This window comes from Moschus berezovskii, chromosome 3, assembly GCF_049115385.1.
Source record: "Moschus berezovskii isolate FMDL1 chromosome 3, NW_MosBer_1.0, whole genome shotgun sequence".
NCBI lineage: Eukaryota > Metazoa > Chordata > Mammalia > Artiodactyla > Moschidae > Moschus > Moschus berezovskii.
In genome coordinates this window covers 26407995-26432025 of record NC_142462.1, presented here as the reverse complement: position 1 = coordinate 26432025, position 24031 = coordinate 26407995, and the positions used below count along the sequence as shown (strand labels likewise).

At 39.6% G+C, this 24031-nt stretch overlaps 1 protein-coding gene across 1 annotated transcript in view; it reads left to right on the top strand.

Annotated features, from left to right (window-relative positions):
• The first annotated feature begins 6846 nt into the window (after positions 1 to 6846).
• The window catches only part of THSD7A (thrombospondin type 1 domain containing 7A), a 504524-nt gene continuing 487339 nt past the window's right edge, over positions 6847 to 24031 (top strand). Inside the window, exon 1 of the mRNA XM_055420502.2 lies at positions 6847 to 7144. Coding sequence (XP_055276477.2) covers positions 6970 to 7144 — 175 coding nt within the window. The 5' untranslated portion in view covers positions 6847 to 6969. The remainder of the gene's footprint in view (positions 7145 to 24031) is intronic.

Below are 24031 nucleotides of genomic sequence, written 5' to 3'. Positions count from 1 at the left end.
TTTCCCATTCTATTGTCTTCCTCTATTTCTTTGCATTGTTCACTTACGAAGGCTTTCTTTTCTCTCCTTGCTGTTCTCTGGAACTCTGCATTCAGTTGGGTATTTCTTTTCTTTCCTCTTTTGCCTTTTGCTTCTTTTCTTTTCTCAGCTATTTGTCGGTCCTCCTCAGCCAACCACTTTTCCTCCTTTCATTTCTTTTTCTTTTGATGGTCTTGGTCACCACCTCCAGTACAATGTTACCACCACCTGTACAATGTTATAAATCTCTGTCCATCGTTATTCAGTCACTCTCTCTACCACATCTAATCCCTTGCATCTATTTGTCATTTCCACTGTATAATTGTAAGGGATTTGATTCAGGTCATACCTGAATGCCCTGGTGGTTTTCCCTACTTTCTTCAATGTAAGTCTGAATTTTGCAATAAGAAGCTGATGGTCTGAGCCACAGTCAGCTCCAGGTCTTGTTTTTGCTAACTGTATAGAGCTTCTCCATCTTCAGCTGCAAAGAATATAATCAGTCTGATTTCGGTATTGACTATCTGATGATGTCCATGTGTAGAGTCATCTCTTGGGTTGTTGAAAGAGGGTGTTTGCTATGACCAGAGCATTCCCTTGGCAAAAGTCTTTTAAACATTGCCCTGCTTCATTTTGTACTCCAAAGCCTAACTTGCCTGTTACTCCAGATATCTCTTGACTTCCTGTTTTTGCATTCTAATCCTCTATGATGAAAAGGACATCTTTTTTTGGTGTTAGTTCTAGAAGATCTTGGAGGTCTTCATGGAACCGTTCGACTTCAGCTTCTTCAGCATTAGTGGTTGGGGCAAGGACTTGGATTACTGTGATGTTGAATAGTTTACCTTAGAAACGAACCAATATGATGCTGTTGTTTTTGAAATTGCACCCAAGTACTGCACTTTGGACTCTCTTGTTGACTATGAGGCCTACTCCATTTCATGAAGGGATTCTTGTCCACAGTAGTACATATAATGGTCATCAGAATTAAATTTACCCATATCTGCTTCCATTTTAGTTCACTGATTCCTAAAATGTTGATATTCACTCTTGCCGTCTCCTGCTTGACCACGTCCAACTTACCTTGATTCATGGACCTACCATTCCAGGTTTGTATGCAATATTGTTCTTTACAGCACTGGCTTCTAGTTTCAACACCAGACCCATCCACAACTGAGCATCTTTTGCACTTGGGCTCAGCCTCTTCAATCTTTCCAGAGCTATTTCCCTGCTCTTCCCCAGTAGCGTATTGGACATCACTTGACCTGGGAAACTCATATTCTGACATCGTATCTTTTTACCTTTCCATACTGTTCATGGGGTTTTTTGAGGCAAGAATACTGGAGCAGTTTGCCATTCCTTTCTCTAGTAGACCACGGTTTGTCAACTAGGCTGACTTAGTGCTTACTCCTAGCTTTCAACCTGAACACCAGGAGAGGTGGTATATGCTGTCTCTTAACAGGGAGAGGTGGGCTGCCTCTCAACGCTTTAAGAGTTTAAAGGAGTCTGGGAAACCAGACATGGGGGCGTTGACTCAGGTATCAGGTTCCAGGTTTTTCTAAGCAGATCCTAATGTTAGCTTAACACATGGGTCTCAGTTGACCATTCAGTTATCTTTGAAGTTGTCAACTCTTAATGATTAAGTTTTCAGTTTGATCTTCAGCTTTGTTTCCACTCTGCCACTGTAGGAGATAAAGAGCCTCTTTTTCAGGACTCCTGGCTTTCATGTTTAGTTTTCAATTGTTTGTTAAAGTTCAGTACATTTTCATTTTCCACCTGTAGGCCACCAGCACAACTAGTGATAACTAATCAATTCTGTTGCCTCTGTATACATTATTCCTCTGGTCTTTTGAACATCTGAGTCATTGCATTGGCCTGAGTGTTGTGTATGGAAGCATTCTCCCAAGTTAACCCCTGGTGAAATGTTTTAATGATTGGGGTACTAAGTTGTATCAGGACTATTGATGTCTCATATACCACCCAGGATGGGGTCCTTATTGTAAGGTTTACAGTGAGTGATCAATTCTCCAAACCTGGAAGGATCTGAACCAAAATACTGTACATTTTCACCTGATACTCAAAACAAGGAGTCTGAATAGTCATAGCAGATCTTTATTGTTTCCAGAGTTAGTATCTAGTAAAATGGAGAAATTCTGGTGTTTATTTTCTTTGTGTAAAACTATTTAACATTTAGAATCTCCTCTCCTTTCAGCATATATACTGACAAGCCAGCAAACTAGTAAACTAACCAACCAACAAATGGAGCAAAGTAGTTATAAAGAAAAAGGAATTAGAAGGAAAATAGATGGTGAAGGAAAATAGATGAGTAATATTAGAGTCAGAATTGGGGAAGTAAAATTCATTGTTACTTATTGCAAAGATAAAAAGTGAAATATTTTACCTTTTAATAGTCTGGTGGGTGTGACAAGAAGGGGGAAATAGAAAGAAGCCCCAAATTATTTTTTTCTACCCCAAATGTTGGTCAAGTATGACACCTAGAGGCCACACAAACAGAATTCCTTTGGGTAACATTTTTTTATAAGGTAAGATGTGTTTATATAGAGAATTTCTTTAAAAATGGATATTCTTAGATAGTTTGCCATGTAGTCCTGAATAACAGATATATTCCTTCATTTACTGATTATTTTTCTTCATAAAAACTTATGATATTAAAAGTTATTTCCCTGTCTGTCAAGTAAATGAATTTTTGATTGAAGTACTGATCCTAATCACTGAAAGTCATTGTCTGTATGTCTTTTGGGCCATCAAGTATGGCTTTATACTTATTTATGTTCTACTGAAAGAGAAAACACATGTATACATCTGTGCACACCCACCCTTTCTGGAATTTGGAAATGAGAGCAAAAATAATAAACACAGATACAAGAGCAACACGTGAGAGGTGATAGGGTCAGAACTGTCTTCTTTCTAAAAATTAAAAACACCATAAATTCTTTGCATTTTTTCATCCGTTGCTTTGGAAACTTTTATTGCATGGCTCGTTAATACTTGAATAGTTCTTCATGAAAAATGATGAATGATTGACTTCAAGGCAGGCTGTGCAGATGGTCAGTTTGATCTGCATCTTTGAGACTTCTCATGACTAAATTTTGACATCACGTCATTAAACATTTGTGTGTTATATTTATGTCATTTGCTGGAAAACAAAGATTGCTGTGTCTTGCTATCTCTTGCTGTTTATCAGTTTTATTGATAGGATTTATCTAACTGGATACTCTAGCTTTCACAAAGGAACATGTATATGAATATATATAGCATTTATCTGTCCTCAGAGAACCATACATTTTTGTCCTCAAGTGCAATAATGACATTGTTATAGAACACATATGTGACAGTGGTGGAGACAAATGTTTCTATGGCTTAGTTTCTGTAACCTTGTCCAGAGGTATCTATTACTAATTGTGCATGTGCATGTATCTGAAGTGATTTTTTTTAACTGTTTAAAATTTAAAAAAAATTAATTGAAATATAGTTGATTTACAAATGTTTCCGGTGTCCAGAGAAGTGATTCAGTCATACACATACGTATATATCTATTCTTTTTCATATTCTTTTCCAGTATAGGTTATTACAAAATAGTGAATATAGTCCCCTGTGCTATACAACTGGCCCTTGTTATTTATCTATTTTATAGATAGTAGTCCCTTATACTGCAAGGAGATCCAACCAGTCCATTCTAGAGGAGATCAATCCTGGATGTTCATTGGAAGGACTGATGCTAAAGCTGAAACTGCAATACTTTGGCCACCTCATGCGACGAGTTGACTCACTGGAAAAGACTCTGATGCTGGGAAAGGTTGGGGGCGGGAGGAGAAGGGGACGACGGAGAATGAGATGGCTGGATGGCATCACCGACTCTGTGGACATGAGTTTGAGTGAACTCCGGGAGTTGGTGATGGACAGGGAGGCCTGGCGTGCTGTGATTCATGGGGTCGCGGAGAGTCGGACACGACTGAGCGACTGAACTGAACTGAACTGAACTGAACTGAGGGCTTCTCTGGTGGATCAGATGGTAAAGAATCTGCCTGCAATGTGGGAGACTTGGGTTCAATCCCTGGATTGGAAAGATCCCCTGGATCAGGGCATGGCAGCCCACTCCAGTATTCTTGTCTGGAGACTCCCCGTGGGCAGAGGAGCCTGACAGGTTACCGTCCATGGGGTCACAAAGAGTCAGACCCGACTGAGCAACTAAGCACAGTGTATATCTATTAATCCCCAATTCCTAATTCATCCCCCCTTTCCTCTTTGATAACCGTAAATTTGTTTTCTGTCTATGACTCTATTTCTATTTTGTAAATAACTTCATTTGTATAATTTTTGTGGATTCCACATATAAGTGGTATCATATGATGCTTTTCTTTGTCTGACTGACTTTACTTAATATGATAATCTCTAAGTCCATCCATGTTGCTATAAATGGTATTATTTCATTCATTTTTATGGCTGAATAATATTATTTGGAGTAATCTTTAGGCTTCGTGTAAATTGAAATTAAAAGAAGGAAATCAATTGTTGGCTGGTTTCAAACATTACAGCAGAATATGAGCCCTAGTCGTGTATTTTAAATGGCAGCAAATTTGGAATTAGCACCAATCCCTTGTTCTTCTGTATAATTCTTGAAATTGTAGCCATGATGTTTTAACTCTTGACCAGTTGAGGAATTATTACACAACTATGGATAAATATAAAAACCAGAATCTTTAAATTTTCTTTTGACATTAAGCTATTAAGTATAGCATCTGATGGCATTTCAAAGGGTTAGGTCATTATCCTGTACATCAAATTGTCCTAGCTTGACTCCTTAGATTCTTTGTCTTCTGTTACTTATTGACTTTCTTACTTGGTGGATTGGTTTGGGAATTTCCAAGATTGCTTAGAATGGGCTGATTAACTGAGTACTTTGTTTTAAATTCTGTTTGTGCCAGAAGTAGAGGATTTTAGGGTTTATCAACCCAACATCTGAGAAATGAAAACAGGACAGGAAAACACTGCCTTTGTACAGTGTATTACAGAGTGTTCTCTGAGAAGACAGCTATAGCAAATTGTATTCTCTTCTTTGGTCTAACTGTTGAAACAAGTGCTCTTCCAGGCAGCCACAAAGTTGGAATCAGGCTTTTTTGCATCCTTTATCAACCTATAATCTCTTGATGGTTGCCTACTATTTTTCACCAGTGAAGAAATAGTAATCCACACTAGCTTATCTCTCCTAATCCCAGACTCACAGAGCGAAGGCTCTCTGAGCTTTTAATTCCCTTTTAGAGGCCTAACAGAGTGGAAAGTAAACAAAGACCAAATTTGCAACCTTCAACATTGCTAATTTCCTCTGATGTCAGAATGCTTAAATAGGCAGGACCTAGAAATTATTTGATCAAACCTGCTTTTAATCTAATGCATGCAGCAGGGCTGTGTCTGGAATGATCTGCAAAACGACAGGAGTCCCAAGAGAGCTTTATGGAAGGTTTCCTCTTTCAGGAACAGTAGTTTCCTCATTTTAACTCTGCTTGGCTATGCTGATGGAGTAAATTCATAGAGTAGTTTTCCTGCTTTTTAGATTTTATTTGGCCAAATATTGCTAACTGGATGTTAATAGTTTTCTTTGGCTTTCTTTTTTGCCTGGTTTTTAATTGGCTAAATGCCTTGATATTATTTTAGCTTTACTAGGAAATGAATTAGTAGAGGTTATTATTGGGGAGAAGAGAGAAAGGGCAAAGCATTATCAGACTTCACACACATTTCTTTATTACTACTGGTTTAAGAAAGAGAAAACAAAGAACAAAAGGTCCAAACCCATTAAATTATATAAAGACACTTTTCCTACAGTAGTGTTATGAGAAATCAGTGTCAAATATTTTTAAGTAAAGAATTTACTAATTTGGAGATACACAAATAAGGAAAACTCAGTTTGTTCTTTAATTTTACTTAGAACTGTGTGAATCCTTAAAAGTAACATAATTTTGACAGAGAATAAAGGGATAGCCCTTTTATATTTATTTTTATATAAATATAAAATATTTTATAAAATTTTATATGTGAAATATAATTTTACGATTAGTTTTTGTAAAATGTTATCCATATCATTAGGTATCACTGTGAATACTTATTAATACTAATTCAGTTTTAAAGGCTGTTAAAAGACAATGTACTTTGATTTCTAACAGATCAGTACTGCTCATATTTTTACTGAGGATAGAATGAAGTTAAAAAAGAAAGATTTTTAAAAGTTTAAGTGCCTTTCAACAGCAAGTAAATATTTCTGCTGTTTTCCTATGTTTTTCACGTCTGATGATAAATCCTGCTCCCCACAAAAAGTAATTCAGAAGCACTGATGCTTTGTGTAAATAAATGTATACTAAGAACACGCCAGTGGATGTAGCATTTGACTCCTTGGGTGACGATGAATTTCAATGCCTGCTGTTTGTCACGCCGAAGCCTGTCGGGTGATGATTCTTTTTATTGGCGTGTCCCTCCAAACATATTTCACCACGCCGTGCGCACTGGAGTTCTTGGCTGTGCTGGATCCGGGTGTCCCCTCTGCGCTGCTCTCGCCTGCTTTCCCGCGGCCTCGGGGCCGGGTCGCCCGCGCCCCCTCCTCCCTCTCGGCTGGCTGAGGCGGGGGCGCTGCCTCCCGGACTGCAGGCCCTGCCGTCAGCGGGGCCCCTGCGGGCGCTGCCGCCCTCGCCGCCGGGACCTGCCACTCTGCGCGGCATGGCAGCGGCAGCAGCATCCCCGCCGGCGGCGGCGGCGGCGGCCACCGCAGACGCTATTGTTCCCCGGCGTTAAACGCGCTTTCCCTCCTTTTCATCTGACACGAAAACGAACAATAGCGGGAAAGAGCTTTGCCGTCTGTGCTTGGGAAGACATTCCGAGGGCGAAGGAAAATTCCCTGCCCGCCGCGTCCCCTACAGGGAGCTGGACCCTGGAGCGGCTGCGGGCGGCATGGGGCTGCCAGCGGGGCGCTCGTCGTCCCGGAGCCGGGGCTCTGCGGGCCGGCGCCCGGCCGTCCTGCCGCTTCTGTTGCCGCTCCTGCTCCTGCTGCTGCTGTGCCCGGGCGCCTGCCGGGCTGCGGCGCCGGGCGAGGCGGAGGCACCCATCCTCTATCTGTGGAAGACTGGTAAGTGGAATGGAGTCCCCCGGTGCTTCCCATCTTCACATCTGGGTCCACATCACGAAACTGCTGGGCTTCAGGAGGGACCCCTGTGCTTCTTGATGACCTGGGTGTGCTGGGATCCTAAGGTAAAAAGTATGATTCCTAGGAGGCAAATTAGGTCGTGTCCGAGGCTGTTAGCAGAGAAGAACCTAATAACTAAAAGGCATTAGTGAGTCACTGGAATGATATTTCCCTCACAGCTTCATAGTTAATGAGGGCAACCAGCGCTGCACTTTCATAATTAAGTGCAATATTTTTAACCTCTGTGTTCTCATTCTGTTAGGACTTTCTTAAATATATTTCTGGCAAAGAGCAAGCAAACATTTAGCCCCGGTTTTTATTCTGTGTTAAGGCAAATAATTCGCTCCATGCCATGATATACACAGACACAGAGTTAAATTTGTTAAGTGTAGCTTATGTGGGACACGTGGAAACAAGCCAAGTGAGGGCATGTCTAACAGTTAAAGGCAAATGGGGCGCCAATGAGCTGGCTGAGACCTTGTAAAGCTCAATTCTTAGTGAGTGAATTGTGGGGTTCTTAAAGTGTGTAATTGTTAGGATGTTTAGGTTTAAACTTTTCCTGTCTTGAAAAAATTTTTTTGCTTTGTTTTCAGCCAGCCAACAAAAGCAAGCAGCTAATTGCCCCTTGGAATCTCCCAGCAAAGTGCTGACTAGAGGTCCTGGTGGGGCAGTGACAGGCAGGAAAACAATACCAAATGAGGAATTACCACTCCTCTCCTGGGGCTCCTTTCTCCTCTAAAGGACACTGAGAATTCTTCATTTGACCTGAAACTTCTTGTTTATAGGAACAAAGTGGGAAGCATTATGCTTAGTGCTTCTGGCTAGGGATGAATTAAGAGTTTCTTGGCAGTGCCTGAACATTAAGAGAAGGATGCAGTAGATATGAGGAGGGAAGGTATGTTATTGGTCATGGGATCAGAAATGAGTTGCAGAGAGTGTCTCTGACCTGACTTCAGCTGTTTTTAGAGCTCTAAGGCAGAGACAAATTAGTCTGTGCTACAATAACATTGATATCCTGATTTGTTGCATCTGTGTAGCAATTTAGTGAACTGAGATTGAATAGAAACTTATCTAAAGCAAAAGTACATAATTTGCCTCAGAATGTTGCATGAAATAACACACATGTACACATGTTTAAAAAAGCCTTTTGGATATTAGTGTGAGTCACTCTTGTTACCACTTGAAGTTTAACGATCAACTGATTAGTTGATAAAGATGAAATCAAATTATTTTTTTTTTTTTCAATTTAAAGTAAAGAGTTGAAGATCCCTGATTTAGCTAAAGCCAGGGTTCAAATTTATACTTTTAAAGTACTAAGAGCCGAGCAGTAATTCAGATCAAAGATGAGTCTAGGCAGCATTCACTGTACAGAATCTGAGGTGCCAATATGTGTCAATATCAATGTCATGATGGAAACACAAGCCAATGAGCAGTTTAAACTAGTGGAAAGCTCAGAAGAGCAAGGATATGGAGACCTGGATTCCAGTGTCTGTTCCAGCTCTTGCTCCCTTCAGGAACATTGGAGTGTCACTTAAATTTTGATCTCCAGTTTGCTCATCTGCCTGTAAATATGACCTTCTCTTGACTGTTCCTCATATCATGAAGATGAAATGAGTGAGTGATGAGAATGTAATCTTTAAACTTTAGAGTTATATGCATGGGCAAATATAAGCTAGTATGATGAGGATAATGTAATCTCTTTTATGGTGAGCCTTGGTTTGGTGGGAAAAAAAAGGTTAATTAAACAGGAGAGCAAGATAAGAACCTTTTAATTTTTTTCCGGAGGGAAAGTAGACTTTACCATATCTATGAAGGAACTGAGAATAGTTATCAGAGGAAATAGGGAATATTTAAAGAAGAGGGATACACTGTAAATGAAAATACAGAGGTGATAAAATCTTAAGTGTTCCTCCTTTGATGGCAGTAAGGAGACAGGCAAGTATTTGGGAGAGAAAATGAGGTGAGACAGTCTGATTCAAGATTCTGGTGGGATAAGCTTGGTCTTGGTAGAACAGATTATTTAGAATCACATAATTGGTGAGATCATTGGATTAAAGTGATTTAGTGAAAAGTACACTGGATGAAGAGCTGAGAGAGGAACTCAACACTGTCACTATCAAGTTTTAGAATGTTGGCAAGGTCATTCAATGAATTTAGTTCTTAGTTTCCTGTTTTGTGATATTTGCTGATTAGGAAAGATGATATTTAAAGGCTTTTTCAACCCTAAAATATGTGCACATATGCACATACATACGCCATAAACATAGCTGTATGTGTCTATATTCATCTATAATATAGTAACATGTTTATATACATATAGATATATATGTACATAATATGTAAGGTTTAGGATACATAGTATATATTATATGAAAGCTTAATGTATAAGGCATTTTTAATTAATTTGTTTTAAGTCAGTTCACAACAAAGAGTTGTTGAGGACTCACTGTGTGACTTACATGAAGTCATTGTGTAGAGGATTAGGTGTTGTGTTCCCTGCCCCCAACAAAGTCCAGTTGAATAATATACAACAGTTGCAACATGGCATACCATACTCATGAACAGAACACTATGAGAGCAAAGAAGTTGTATAGCTGATAGAAGGAAACTATAAAAATGTAAGGCATGACAATACAATATTCATAGGTCTTATAAGTATTGTAGCTCAAGTCTGGGATATTTGGTGGGAATGAATGGATTTAATGCTAATGAGATGAGTTGGGCCAGATTGTAACAAAACTTTCAACCTATGATAAAGATGTTAGAATCTAATCTATAAGTTAGTGGAAGCCATTATAACTTAGAGCAGAGTAGCTGTTCCCCAGTAAATTTTAGGTTCTTGCCTCCTGGCCAAAGAATTTAATGAGAGACAATTGATAAGTAAGAAGTGGATTTATTTAGAGAAAAACACACTCCACAGACCAGAGTGTGGGCCATCTCAGAAGGCAAGAGGCCCTGAGATATGACTTGGTTAGTTTTTATGGATTGGGTAATTTTATAGGCTAATGGGTGGAAGGGGGTTTCCCTGGTGACTTTGGCAGTAAAGAATCATCCTGCCAGTAGAGGAGAATCTGGTTTAGCCCCTGGGTTGGGAAAATCTTCTGGAAAAGAAAATGGCAACCCACTCCAGTATTCTTGCCTGGGAAATCCCATGGATACAGGAGGGTGGGCTATAATCTATGAGGTCGCAAAAAAGGAAGACATAACTTAACTACAACAACATCAGTGAGAGAGAAACTGTTGAACGAGCCTGACAATGTGTGGTCAGAACAGGTCCAAAGAAAATGCCCGTAGGTGCTAAGTTAAGAAGATACTTTCGGAAGGGGGTGGGGGCACAAAGTATAAGGCATTTCTGAGAGTCTGAAAAGGGATTATGAAATATTTCAGAAAAGATCAAGTGAAAGGAGGAACTAATGAGATAATTCTTTTGGGAAAAGACATTTTAACTAGAATGGTAGAGATAGAACCTTGACTGAATAATAAACCAGATAGTGGGAAAGTTATATTATTGATACAGTGAGTAACCAAGTGGTATTTAAGTCTCTCCACAACATTGTTGCTTTTCAACAGAGAAAAAACCAAAAATATAAGATATTAAATTATAAAAGTAAATGTTTCAACAGTTTTATGTACAGTTAAAAGGTAACTTTTAATACTTGAAAAACATATTTCATGCATGCAGAGTTAGAGAACTTACATTATTGGAAGGTGAATAATTTACTGTTACTGATAAGTGTTAGACAGGTTTTTACTTTTAAAAATTCTTGAATATGGAATTGTTTCAGTAATAATTATGACTAATTATGCCAAATGAATAGCAATTACAAATGAAGTGCATTGAACAAAATACGATTGACTTAACATGAGTTAGACAAAAAATGGTAAATACATCCAACTTTAATCAATTTTGGCTGCAGATATATATTTTCAAAAAAGTTTTAATGAAATAATTGAATTTATTCTTATAATAATGAAATTACATTAAAATCCAAGAAATAGATACACACTTCAGTTCAGTTGTTCAGTCATGTCCAACTCTTTGTGACCCCATGGACTGCAGCATGCCGGACTTCCCTGTCCATTACCAACTGCCAGAGATTATTCAAACTCATGTCCATTGAGTCGGTGATGCCATCCAACCATCTATCCTCTGTCATCCCCTTCTCCTCCTGCCTTCGATCTTTTCCAGCATCAGGGTCTTTTACAGTGAGTCAGTTCTTTGCATCAGGTGGCCAAAGTATTGCAGCTTCAGCTATTCCCTAGCTACACAGTAGCCATATTTCAGAATCAGGTGATGAAGATGCATATATAACTATTTCTGAGGTTTTTTTTTCAAGGAAATTCTCACATTAAGCACTTTTGACCTGGGTTCATCCGGTGCAAGACAGTGCTATTAATGACTGTCGCTGTGTGCTTTACATGGTTAATTACACATAAAATAATTGTTTCATCAGTTTAAAATAAAAACAGGTATTATCCTTTTTACTTTCTATACTAATATAAAATGCTCTGCAAAGTATATGAAAAAATAGCCATCATAGTCTTCAGTTCAGTTCAGTTCAGTCGCTCAGTCGTGTCCGACTCTTTGTGACCCCATGAATCACAGCACGCCAGGCCTCCCTGTCCATCACTAACTCCCAGAGTTCACTCAAACTCATGTCCATTGAGTCGGTGATGCCATCCTGCCATCTCATTCTCTGTCGTCCCCTTTTCCTCCTGCGCCCAATCCTTCCCAGCATCAGAGTCTTTTCCAGTGAGTCAACTCGTCACATGAGGTGGCCAAAGTATTAGAGTTTCAGCTTTAGCATCAGTCCTTCCAATGAACACCCAGGATTGATCTCCTTAGAATGGACTGGTTGGATCTCCTTACAGTCCAAGGGACTCTCAAGAGTCTTCTCCAGCACCACAGTTCAAAAGCATCAATTCTTCGGCGATCAGCTTTCTTCACAGTCCAACTCTCACATCCATCCATGACCACGGGAAAAACCATAGCCTTGATTAGACGGACCTTGGTTGGCAAAGTAATGGCTCTGCTTTTTAATATGCTCTCTAGGCTGGTCATAACTTTCCTTCCAACGAGTAAGCGTCTTTTAATTTCATGGCTGCAATCAGCATCCGCAGTGATTTTGGAGCCCAAAAAAATAAAGTCTGACACTGCTTCCACTGTTTCCCCATCTATTTCCCATGAAGTGATGGGACCAGATGCCATGATCTTCATTTTCTGAATGTTGAGCTTCAAGCCAACCTTTTCACTCTCCTCTTTCACTTTCATCAGGAGGCTTTTGAGTTCCTCTTCACTTTCTGCCATAAGAGTGGTGTCATCTGCATATCTGAGGTTATTGATATTTCTCCCAGCAATCTTGATTCCAGCTTGTGCTTCTTCCAGCCCAGCGTTCCTCATGATGTACTCTGCATATAAGTTAAATAAACAAGGTGACAATATACAACCTTGATGTACTCCCTTTCCTATTTGGAACCAGTCTGTTGTTCCATGTCCAGTTCTGACTGTTGCTTCCTGACCTGCATACAGGTTTCTCAAGAGGCAGGTCAGGTGGTCTGGTATTCCCATGTCTTTCAGAATTTTCCGCAGATTGTTGTGATCCACACAGTCAAAGGCTTTGGCATAGTCAATGAAGCAGAAATAGATGTTTTTCTGGAACTCTCTTGCTTTCTCCATGATCCAGCGGATGTTGGAGATTTGATCTCTAGTGCCTCTGCCTTTTCTAAAACCTGCTTGACCATCTGGGAGTTCACGGTTCACATATTGCTGAAGCCTGGCTTGGAGAATTTTGAGCATGACTTTACTAGTGTGTGAGATGAGTGCAATTGTTTGGTAGTTTGAGCATTCTTTGGCATTGCCTTTCTTTGGGATTGGAATGAAGACTGACCTTTTCCAGTTCTGTGGCCACTGATGAGTTTTCTGAATTTGCTGGCATATTGAGTGCAGCACTTTCACAGCATCATCTTTCAGGATTTGAAATAGCTGCACTGAAATTCCATCACCTCCACTAGCTTTGTTCATAGTGCTGCTTTCTAAGGCCCACTTGACTTCAAATTCCAAGATGTTGGCTCTAGGTCAGTGATCATGCCATCGTGATTATCTTGTTCGTGAAGATCTTTTTTGTACAGTTCTTCTGTGTATTCTTGCCACCTCTTCTTAATATCTTCTGCTTCTGTTAGGTCCATACCATTTCTGTCCTTTATCGAGCCCATCTTTGCATGAAATGTTCCCTTGGAATCTCTAATTTTCTTGAAGAGGTCTCTTGTTTTTCCTATTCTGTTGTTTTCCTCTATTTCTTTGCACTGATCGCTGAGGAAGGCTTTCTTATCTCTCCTTGCTATTCTTTGGAACTCTGCATTCAGACGCTTTTATCTTTCCTTTTCTCCTTTGCTTTTCGCTTCTCTTCTTTTCACAGCTATTTGTAAGGCCTCCTCAGACAGCCATTTTGCTTTTTTGCATTTCTTTTCCATGGGGATGGTCTTGGTCCCTGTCTATTGTACAATGTCACGAACCTCCGTCCAGAGTTCATCAGGCACTCTATCTATCAGATCTGGTCCCTTAAATCTATTTCTCACTTCCACTGTATAATCATAAGGGATTTGATTTAGGTCATATCGGAATGGTTTTTCCCTACTTTCTTCAATTTCAATCTGAATTTGCCAATAAGGAGTTCATGATCTGAGCCACAGTCAGCTCCTGGTCTTGTTTTTGCTAACTGTATAGAGCTTCTCCATCTTTGGCTGCAAAGAATATAATCAGTCTGATTTCGGTGTTGACCATCTGGTGATGTCCATGTGTAGAGCCTTCTCTTGTGTTGTTGGAAGAGGGTGTTTGCTATGACCAGTGCGTTCTGTTGGCAAAACGCTATTATCCTTTGCTCTGCTTCATTCTGTGCTCCAAGGCCAAATTTGCCTGTTACTCCAGGTGTTTCTTGACTTTCTACTTTTGCATTCCATCATAGTCTTACCATTCATTAAATAACATAGGCGAGAGGAATGTTATTCCAGGTTGTAGGAACATAAGGTTGATATTATCTTAAAAAAAAAAATTGCACTTCAGTTGTGGTTATAATTTGTCTTAATTTGGAATGTGACACATTTGCTTATCAAATGAAGGATAGAGATGGAGCAGAGGGAGGGATGGACAGACTGTCCAGGGATGGACAGGATGGACAGATGATCCACACTAATTTGGAATAACATAGATCAAAATGTTTTTTTCATGGTACCTATGGAATTATTTTATCACCCTGAATATTTTCTTTCATCCCCAGTATGGATAAACATCTTGTATTCTGTAGGGGTTTTCTGAGGATTAAGTATAATAACATATGTATATACTTGTAGAGTACTTCATACATATTGGGACTTCAATAAATGTTAAGGTGTATTATTACTATTATTTTATTATATAATAGAATGGTTATTTAATTTTATGACCTATAGTAAGTCTAATAAAGTGCCTTAGCTTTCCGTAAAGGATCTGTTTTTTGTAAATGCACTATAAATTGCACATTGATACAATTATAGTGCTAGATATTCCAACAAATTAGAAGCAGCATTGTGGAATGGAAAGATTATGGACTTTGAAATCAGACAAATAATTTTAAATCTTGCCTCTTCCTTATTGGTGAAATTACTTAAACTCTGATTTATTTTCTTAACTTAGATTGGTGACAAGGGTTCTGAAATTAGAGGGCATTTGTAGAGTTTTAAAAGGTAGTAACTAGTGTTTAGCCACGTACCTAGAATATAGTGACTATATTTTAAAAAATGTTAGTTTTTTTCCCCATTCTTTACGTTTTTCTCTCCTAAAAATGTTATAACTTGAAGGAGTTTTACTGATCCACACATTTATCTATTGTATCCAACTAAGGAACACCAGGACAAACAAACCAAATCTAGAAATAAATGTTTTATTGTAGACTTGTCTTTTTCTATTATTTAATTACTTTGGCTTTTACATATAGACAGCGTGGACCAAAGACCATCAAATTATTCTGAGCTGCAAATTCAGGGTGAATTATATAAATGTAATTTTTATACTTTACTTTGTATAGTGTCTTAAGATTTTTTCGGAATCTAAGCTTTCACATTCTTGCAGTTATCATTGTCACCAGCACTTTCCAAATTAAATGTATTCACAGTAGAAATGTGTGTGGTATATGATTTGTTTAACATCCTAGGTAATTATCTAAATAAATAAAAATCTACAATTTGTGTCCTATTTTCCTGCTCGTCTTTCTTAGCATACATAGCACAGTTAGTGCTCCAGTTTTATTATGAGCTTCTTGATTATTTGGTCCAAAAATCAAATGCTCAGGATTTGTGAAGGTTTAATAGCTCAGTGGACTGTGATAACACCGATCACTCCTAACGCAAATTATAAGTAGCTACCCTGGAGAAGGAAATGGGAACCTAGTCCACTGTTCTTGCCTGGATAATCCCATGAACTGGAGGAGCCTGGAGGGCTACAGTCGATAGGGTCACAAAGAGTTGGACACAAGTGAGCAACTGAACGTGCATCTGGTTTGTAAAATAAAAGACCCAGTGCGGACTGAGATTAAGAGTTCTGTGGAGCAGCACATACTGAGGTCTTTTTCTGCCTTTTGTTGTTATATAAGAAAAGGTGGGGAGAGACGGATAGGGTGAGGTGCTGACGTTCTGATTAGGTTATCGGGGAAGTGTGATATGCTTTGAATCCTTTTAGGAGGAAAGGAAGCCTTTCAATCTCTGATTTAAGTTTGAATGATGACACTGGACAGTGGATCTTTCTGGAATGGGAGAGTGGAAGCCTCCAGGCTTCCTAATATAAAGGCACATTCAGTTCAGTTCAGTTCAGTTCAGTTGCTCTGCTGCTGCTGCTGCTGCTAAGTCCTTTCAGTCGTGTCCGACTCTGTGCGACCCCATAGACGGCAGCCCACCAGGCTCCTCCGTCCCTGGGATTCTCCAGGCAAGAACACTGGAGTGGGTTGACATTTCCTTCTCCAATGCATGAAAGGGAAAAGTGAAAGTGAAGTCGCTCAGTCGTATCCGACTTCGCGACCCCATGGACTGCAGCCTACCAGGCTCCTCCGTCCATGGGATTCTCCAGGCAAGAGTACTGGAGTGGGGTGCCATTGCCTTCTCCGAGTTCAGTCACTCAGTCGTGTCCGACTCTTTGTGACCCCATGAATCACAGCACACTAGGCCTCCCTGTCCATCACCAACTCCCGGAGTTCGCTCAAACTCATGTCCATCGAGTCGGTGATGCCATCCAGCCATCTCATTCTCTGTCATCCCCTTCTCCTCCTGCCCCCAATCCTCCCAGCATCAGAGTCTTTTCCAGTTAGTCAACTCGTCGCATGAGGTGCATTAGCGAGTTCCTTAATAACAGAAGCACTGGGGAAGTGGACCCAGGAAAATACATCTTTCCTATCACAAGCATATCATGGGGTATGAGTAAGAGGTGCCAGTGAGTCATCAGGTAGAGATTTTTTCTAATTTTCTTCATGGGAATTTTACACTTGACACTTTAGAATGAATTAAAATGATGAAAAATAAAGGAATTTGCATTTAATCCCCAAATACCTAAGCAATAATAAAGTACTTTATTTAAAGGAAGATATATAACAATTGGTAGCTTAGCTGGTAAAGAAACCACCTGCAATGCAGGAGACCCCAGTTCGATTCCTGGGTCAGGAAGATCCCCTGAAGAAGGGATAGGCTACCCACACCAGTATTCTTGGGCTTCCCTGGTGGTACTGATGATAAAGAATCTGCCTTCAATGCGGAAGATTCGGATTCTGTCCCTGGGTTGGGAAAATCCCCTGAAAAAGGGAACAGCTACCCATTCCAGTATTCTTGCCTGGAGAATTCCATGGACAGAGGAGCCTGGCAGGCTACAGTCCATGGAGTTGCAGAGTTGGATACGACTGAGCCACTTTCACTTCGCTTCCCTTATAAAAATTAAAAATAACCCAGTAAGGAGAGTGGAGGGAACATGAGTACTTAAAACAGTGATACCAAAAGTAATGTCTATTGCTTCTGATATGCCCTTGCACCTAACCAAAAGGTTCTCATCTTCTAGAAGAACTATTGAACTAATTGGTATTTTGCATAATTTAACATGTGAAATCATAATCTTTGGGAAATCATTTTTATTGGCTCTATATTATTGAATCAGCTGTACTATGAGAAAAGAAATGAAATAAAGGCAGATGGAGAAAATCATAAATAAAGACAATATAAAGACAGCCATTTTCAAATGGCACATGTAATCGAGTAATGTTCAGATAGGCTCTTGTTCCAGGAGCCATCAGAGAGAGAGATGGTTCAAGTAGAAGGTGTGACATCAGTTAATTCAGGAGAAGCTCTGAATGACTGCTAAAACTCGGAAAGAAAGTTAGACGCAAGAGAGGACAACAAAACAAGGAGAGAAAAAACAGGCAAATCATTTGCATTCTTTTAAAAGCTATTTTTAATAGGCTTTATTTTTGAGCAGTTTAGGTTTATAGAAAATTAAGCGGAAGTTCAGAGTTCTCATATACACCCCTCATCCTCTCTCCAATTTTCCCTATTATTAACATCTTACATTAGTGTGGTACATTTGTTACAACTGATGAGCCAGTACTGATGCATTATTATTAATTAAAGTCCATAGTTTATATTACAGTTCATTTTATATGAGGGTTCACTCTAATTTACTTTGGGTGATTTTGAGCAAATACATAATGACATGTATTCTCTAATATAGATATGGACTATTACAGTGTCACAAAGTAGTTTCACTGCCCTAAAAAATCCATTGTGCTTCACATGTTCATCTCTACATCTGTCCATCTCTTCTCCCAGATTACTGGTAACCACTGGTCTTTTTGCTGTATCCATACATAGGCTTTTTCAAGACTGTCATGCAGTTGGAATCTTACAGTATGTGGCCCTTTCAGATTTAGTCTCACTCAATAATGTGATCGAAGTTCCTCCATTCTTTTCATGGTTTGATAACTCATTTATTTTTTTAATTTATATTTAATTGAATGATAATTGTTTTATAATGTTGTGTTGGCTCCTGCCATACAACAGCGTGAATCATCCATAAGTATACATATGTCCCCTCCCTCTTGAACCTCCCCCCACCAACCATCCCCGCCTCTAGGTTGTCACCGAGCGCCAGGTTGAGCTCCCTGTGTTTTACAACAATTTTCATTAGCAATCTGTTTTACATATGGGAATATACATGTTTCAATGCTATTCTCTCAATTCATCCCATCCTCTCCTTACCGCTTTGTGTCCCAGGTATGTTCTTTATGCCTGAATCTCTATTCCTGCCCTACAAATTCATTCATCAGTACCATTTTTCTAGATTCCATATATATGTAATACACAATACTTTTTTCAATATTCCAATGTGTGGATATAGCACAGTTTATCCATTTACCTATTGAATGACATCTTGATTGCTTCCAAGTTTTAGAAATTATGAATAAAGCTGCTTTAAACAACCATATGCAGATTTTGTGTGGACCTGATTTTTTAGCTCTTTTGGGTAAATACCAGGGAGTGTGATTGCTGGATCATATGGTAAGAGTATGTTTAGTTTTCTAAGGAACTGCCAAACTGTCTTCCAAACTGTACCATTTTGCATTCTTGCCAGCAGTGAATGAAAATCCCTTTTGCTCTGCATCCTAGCCATGTTGTCAATGCTTTGAGTTTTAGCTATTTAAATAGGCATGCTGTTGTATTTTCTTGTTATTTTCATTTGCTATTCCCTGATGAGAGATATGATGTTGAGCATTATCTTTTCATCTTGTCATCTGCATGTCTTCTCTGGTATGGGATCTGCAGTCTTTTCATCATATGAATGAAAATAGCGCAAGTTGGTAGAAGTCTTATTTAATGGAGTACAAAGCCTCAATCCAGTCTGTGCTACACATATTCCATTCTTCTTGTTGCTCTGATTATGTGTCCCACAGTGAAACACAATTGTTCATATAAAGAGAAAACATATATGGGAATTAAATAAAGAATTAATGGAGATGGGTGTACACTTGGTCGAGTTATGCCTTGAGTGGGTAACTTTGGCAGAGAGTTTGACAGAGACGAACAATACCTTGAAAGAGAAGAAAATGGCTTGATATAGCAGCCTGCAAGCTTGTGAGATTTTTAAGTGTACTGCGAATGTCTTATATCTCTAACTCACTCCGGTCTGGTTCATAAATCACATACATAGCTACCTATCCACTTGTTCTTGCATGGAGGAAGCCAGGAGCCGGCAGAAAGTCGAGGTGCAATATCCTTCTGAACTTCTGGGGAAAAATGGAGGTCCACTGTCCTGAAGCCATGGGGAAGTTGACCTGAGAACCAAGTTGTCAAGGTTAGTCTGCCAGTCAGATTATTCCTACAGACCTTCCTATGAGCACAAAGTGCTGAGAACCACCGGAATGGGAGTAGTAGGATGATGACTCAGAAGTGAGTAGTTTGTGTGCACAAGGGTGAATTATAACCACCAAATTGCTCTGGTGAGACAGCCTGAGAGAAAATTAGCTTTTCCAAGCAAATGTATCAGGCACAGGCATGGATTATGTGGTTGGAATAATTTAACCTATGGTATATGGCCAATGCAGGGTTATCTAATTGTGGCACAGTCTGGATAAGAAGTTACCCCTTAGATTATTACAGCAGTAGCAATAGCTGGTGACTGCAGCCATGAAATTAAAAGACGCTTACTCCTTGGAAGGAAAGTTATGACCAACCTAGACTAGATATTAAAAAGCAGAGACATTACTTTGCCTACATAGGTCTGTCTTGTCAAGGCTTCCATACGTGCTGTAGTCATGTATGGATGTGAGAGTTGGCCTATAAAGAAAGCTGAGTGCCGAAGTATTGTTGCTTTTGAACTCTGGTGTTGGAGAAGACTCTTGAGAGTCCCTTGGAATGAGGAGATCCAACCAGTCCATCCTAAAGATCAGTCCTGAGTGTTCATTTGAAGGACTGATGTTGAAGCTGAAACTCCAATACTTTGGCCACCTGATGCGAAGAGCTGACTCATTGGGAAAGACCCTGATGTTGGGAAAGATTGAGGGCAGGAGGAGAAGGGGACGACAGAGAATGAGATGCCTGGATGGCATCACTGACTTGATGGACATGAGTTTGAGTGAACTCCGGGAGTTGGTGATGGACAGGGAGGCCTGGCGTGCTATGGTCCATGGGGTTGCAAAGAGTCAGACACGACTGAGCAACTGAACTGAACTGAGCAATAGCTGGTCATTCTGAGTATTGTAGATGGATAGGTTTGCAAGTATGTTCTATAGCATGCCTGCTAAAGAATGGCATCAGAGCACAAATGGTGCCTGTTTGGGTTCCACTATATAAAAATTATTTTTAGCTTTCTCTACCAAAATCAGAGAGTGTCACTGTAAATGTCAGAGGGACCCTCTGTATTCGGTACTTCCCTTTGACAACGAGTGAGAGTTGTTGCAGAGAATTGAACCCATATCTTGAAATAAACACTGATTGCTCAGCAGTTAAATAAATATATGTGTGTGTGTTTGCATGTGTATGTAATAAATAGAAAGAGATGTTCCTGAGGAGACTTTTGATCAGGGTAGACATGAATCTTGACCTAATTTTGTTGTGTATTAAGAATGTGATCCCTGATCTCTCTGTCTCTCGTTCCTCAGACATACCATATGCATGAGGTTAGTATCTACCCCTCCAGGTTATTTTAAAGGTAACTTGAGAGAAACCTGTAGTGCACTTAGGTGATGCCTGGCACGCATCGGTGCTCATAAACGTTCTCTCTTACTTGGTATGATCCTGCTGTGAGCTATGGATGCCTCCTCTCTGGGATGGGGTTTGTTTCCTGGATCTCTCTGCATTCTTTCCTTCATATTGATTCTTCTCTCTTCTTGCATCTGCATTTCAAGATTCTCTGCAACTGATGTTGCTCTGCTTTCTACCTACTGTCAGAGCCACCCGTGTAGTTGCAAAAGCCTGTTTTGCTCTTTGCAGAGTTTTCAAAGTAGTTTTAAAACAGAGACATTCTACCTTAGTGTTTTATTTTTACTGTGATGGTGCATATCTTTGCCATGCAAAGAATCCTGGAGGTGTGACTCTTTAACTGGGGCGGTGTGTTCCAAAATTCCTTTGTGTGAAAACACCTAAGAATATTCTTGGCAAGACTTTCCTGGTCTGTGATGCTGTGAGTGAAAGGGTGCAGGAAATGCACAGTCAACGCTGAGGCTTCCTTTCTCATGGTTCTCTTTCCTCTCCTACAGTACGTTGTCTCTTTCACTCCCTCACTACTTTCGTCCCTCCCTCTGTATGTAAATATACGTGTCGAGTATATGCTCTGTATATGTATGTGTACATCTTGTGTATGTATAAATATCCTACTTACATACCTCAGTACATGTGGTTCAAAATCTTCTTAGGGAAATTAAACAGTTTCTCAGTTTGGAGGAGAGATGATTATTCTATAGTTTTATGACAGTTACAACCTGTTTAGCTGTATATTCCCTAAATTTTTATAACATTTATAAAATTATGATAGAATTACAGTAAAAATTTAATGTACCATTACAGGCATACGTATGCATGCACACACATACCTAGATACATAAATGCATGCAACATAACATTCACATGCTAAAGCACATCGTTTATGGTGAAATGATTGCACAGAACTTCACCTGTTACCTGGTATCATGGAAATTATTATACCTCCTCACATGTGTTTTATATCTAGTATTTATAGAGATGAGTTTTAAAAATGTATGCAATTAGGAATACTTTTCACTAAAATATTAATTACAAAATTTATGTTAAAACTTTAATTTAGAAAATTTTATGCCAATTTAATATTTGTCGGGAGCCAACTCATGTATAACATCTCATTACATGAGTCCTTGCATTACTTCCCACCAACTTATAGCTTTTAAGATCCTTTTTATATCTCACCATCTTCTGTGTTTGCCTCTCTGGTGCCTGAGCAGGCTTCAAACTGCAATCCCTGTGCAGATTTCCAAGAAGTACTTTTCTTCTAATAGCACTGCTGGTCAGGATGTCCAGTAACATTGTTTATATGAAGTATTTCTTGTAGGTAGTTTCCACTGATTGGGCTGTCGTTAAGGCCGTATGTGTCACAACCTCAGGTGGAATGATGCAGATTAATTAATGTTTTATTCTACATGTGTATATGTATAATGTATATATCCAATGTATTTTTTCTATGGGAAATATAGTTTACTCAGAGCCACTATATTACACAACTCCAGGTGACTTTTGTCTTCATCAAGTTGTGTTGATCAGGTTCAGTTAAGTAAAACTGGCAAGTGCCTAGAGCCTGTCTTATGCCAAGCTCTGCGATAGGGGCTGGAGCTCAGACATACACAGCACATAGACCCATTCCTTCTGAAGTCCCCTATCATGGATGTGTTGCTCAGTTGTGTCAAACTCTTTGTGACTCCATGGACTGTGGCCCACCAGACTCCTGTGTCCATGGGGACTCTCCAGGCAAAAATACTGGAGTGGGTTGCTATGCCCTCCTCCAGGAGATCTTCCCCACCCAGGGATCAAACCCAGGTTCGCGCATTGCAGGCTATTTCTTTACCATCTGAGCCACCAAGTAAGCCCCCCTATTGTGGATAAATAAGTAATTAATTTTTAGTGAACTTATTGTAAAAACAGAAGCATATAAAAATATAGAATGAGAAAGGGGTGATTATCTTAGAGGAGACAGGGAAGATTTGCATAATATACACATTGAAAAATAAACAATTTACAAAGTGGACAAAGGCTATAGCGGGAAGTCCAGGCAAAGAGGAACAGTTGTGAAGAAAGTAAATGACTCACATGTCCAGGGGCAGCAGGAAGTTGTGAGGCGTGAGCAGAAAGAAGGGAGTGTGTGGACCACAGCAAACAGGCTGTCATACGGAGCTTGCTGCTGCTGCTGCTAAGTCGCTTCAGTCATGTCCAACTCTGTGCAACCCCATAGATGGCAGCCCACCAGGCTCCGCCATCCCTGGGATTCTCCAGGCAAGAACATTGCCATTTCCTTCTCCAATGCATGAAAGTGAAAAGTGAAAGTGAAGTTGCTCAGTCAAGTCCGTCTCTTCACAAACCCATGGACTACAGCCTACCAGGGCTCCTCCGTCCATGGGATTTTCCAGGCATACGGAGCTTAGCCGCTGTTTTTAATTGGAATCTAGAAGCCCAACTCAATTTGGGTGGATAAAATATTACTAAGAATAAAGATATATTTGCAAATATAAATCATATGTGAATTTATGGATTTTAGAAGATTGTTGATTGTATAATTACACTGTTCTAGTTCTTATTGCAAACTTGCTATAAGCATTGCTGTCTTTACCAAGTAATGTTGATTAAACACAGTTACTTCAAGAGTGGAGTATCCTTTCATGTCTATATATTAGAGTGATTTAGTATTTTATCTTTTCCTCTACAGTTTTGATTAGACCACTGGTGAAATGAATAAACCTGAAATCTAAGTGTTATTTGTCTGAGAAGTCAGTGACAAAGAATATAAATGACTGAAGTGGACCAGCCATGGTGTAAAGGCTGGTTAAGCTCACTCTTCTCTATGGAGACTTGGTTAATTAAAGAAGCTACACAGCTTCTCACTCTGCTGTGGGTCTGTTGAGTTCCATCATTTAGAGATGGGGTTCAGATGAAAAAATTCTCGTAAGGGACAATTTGTTTTGTTTAGTTGCTAAGTCGTGTCCAACTCTTTTTCGACCCCATGGACTATAGCCTGTATACTCCTGTCCATGAGATTTCCCAGGCAAGAATGCTGGAGTGGGTTGCCATTTGCTTCTCCAGGGAATCTTC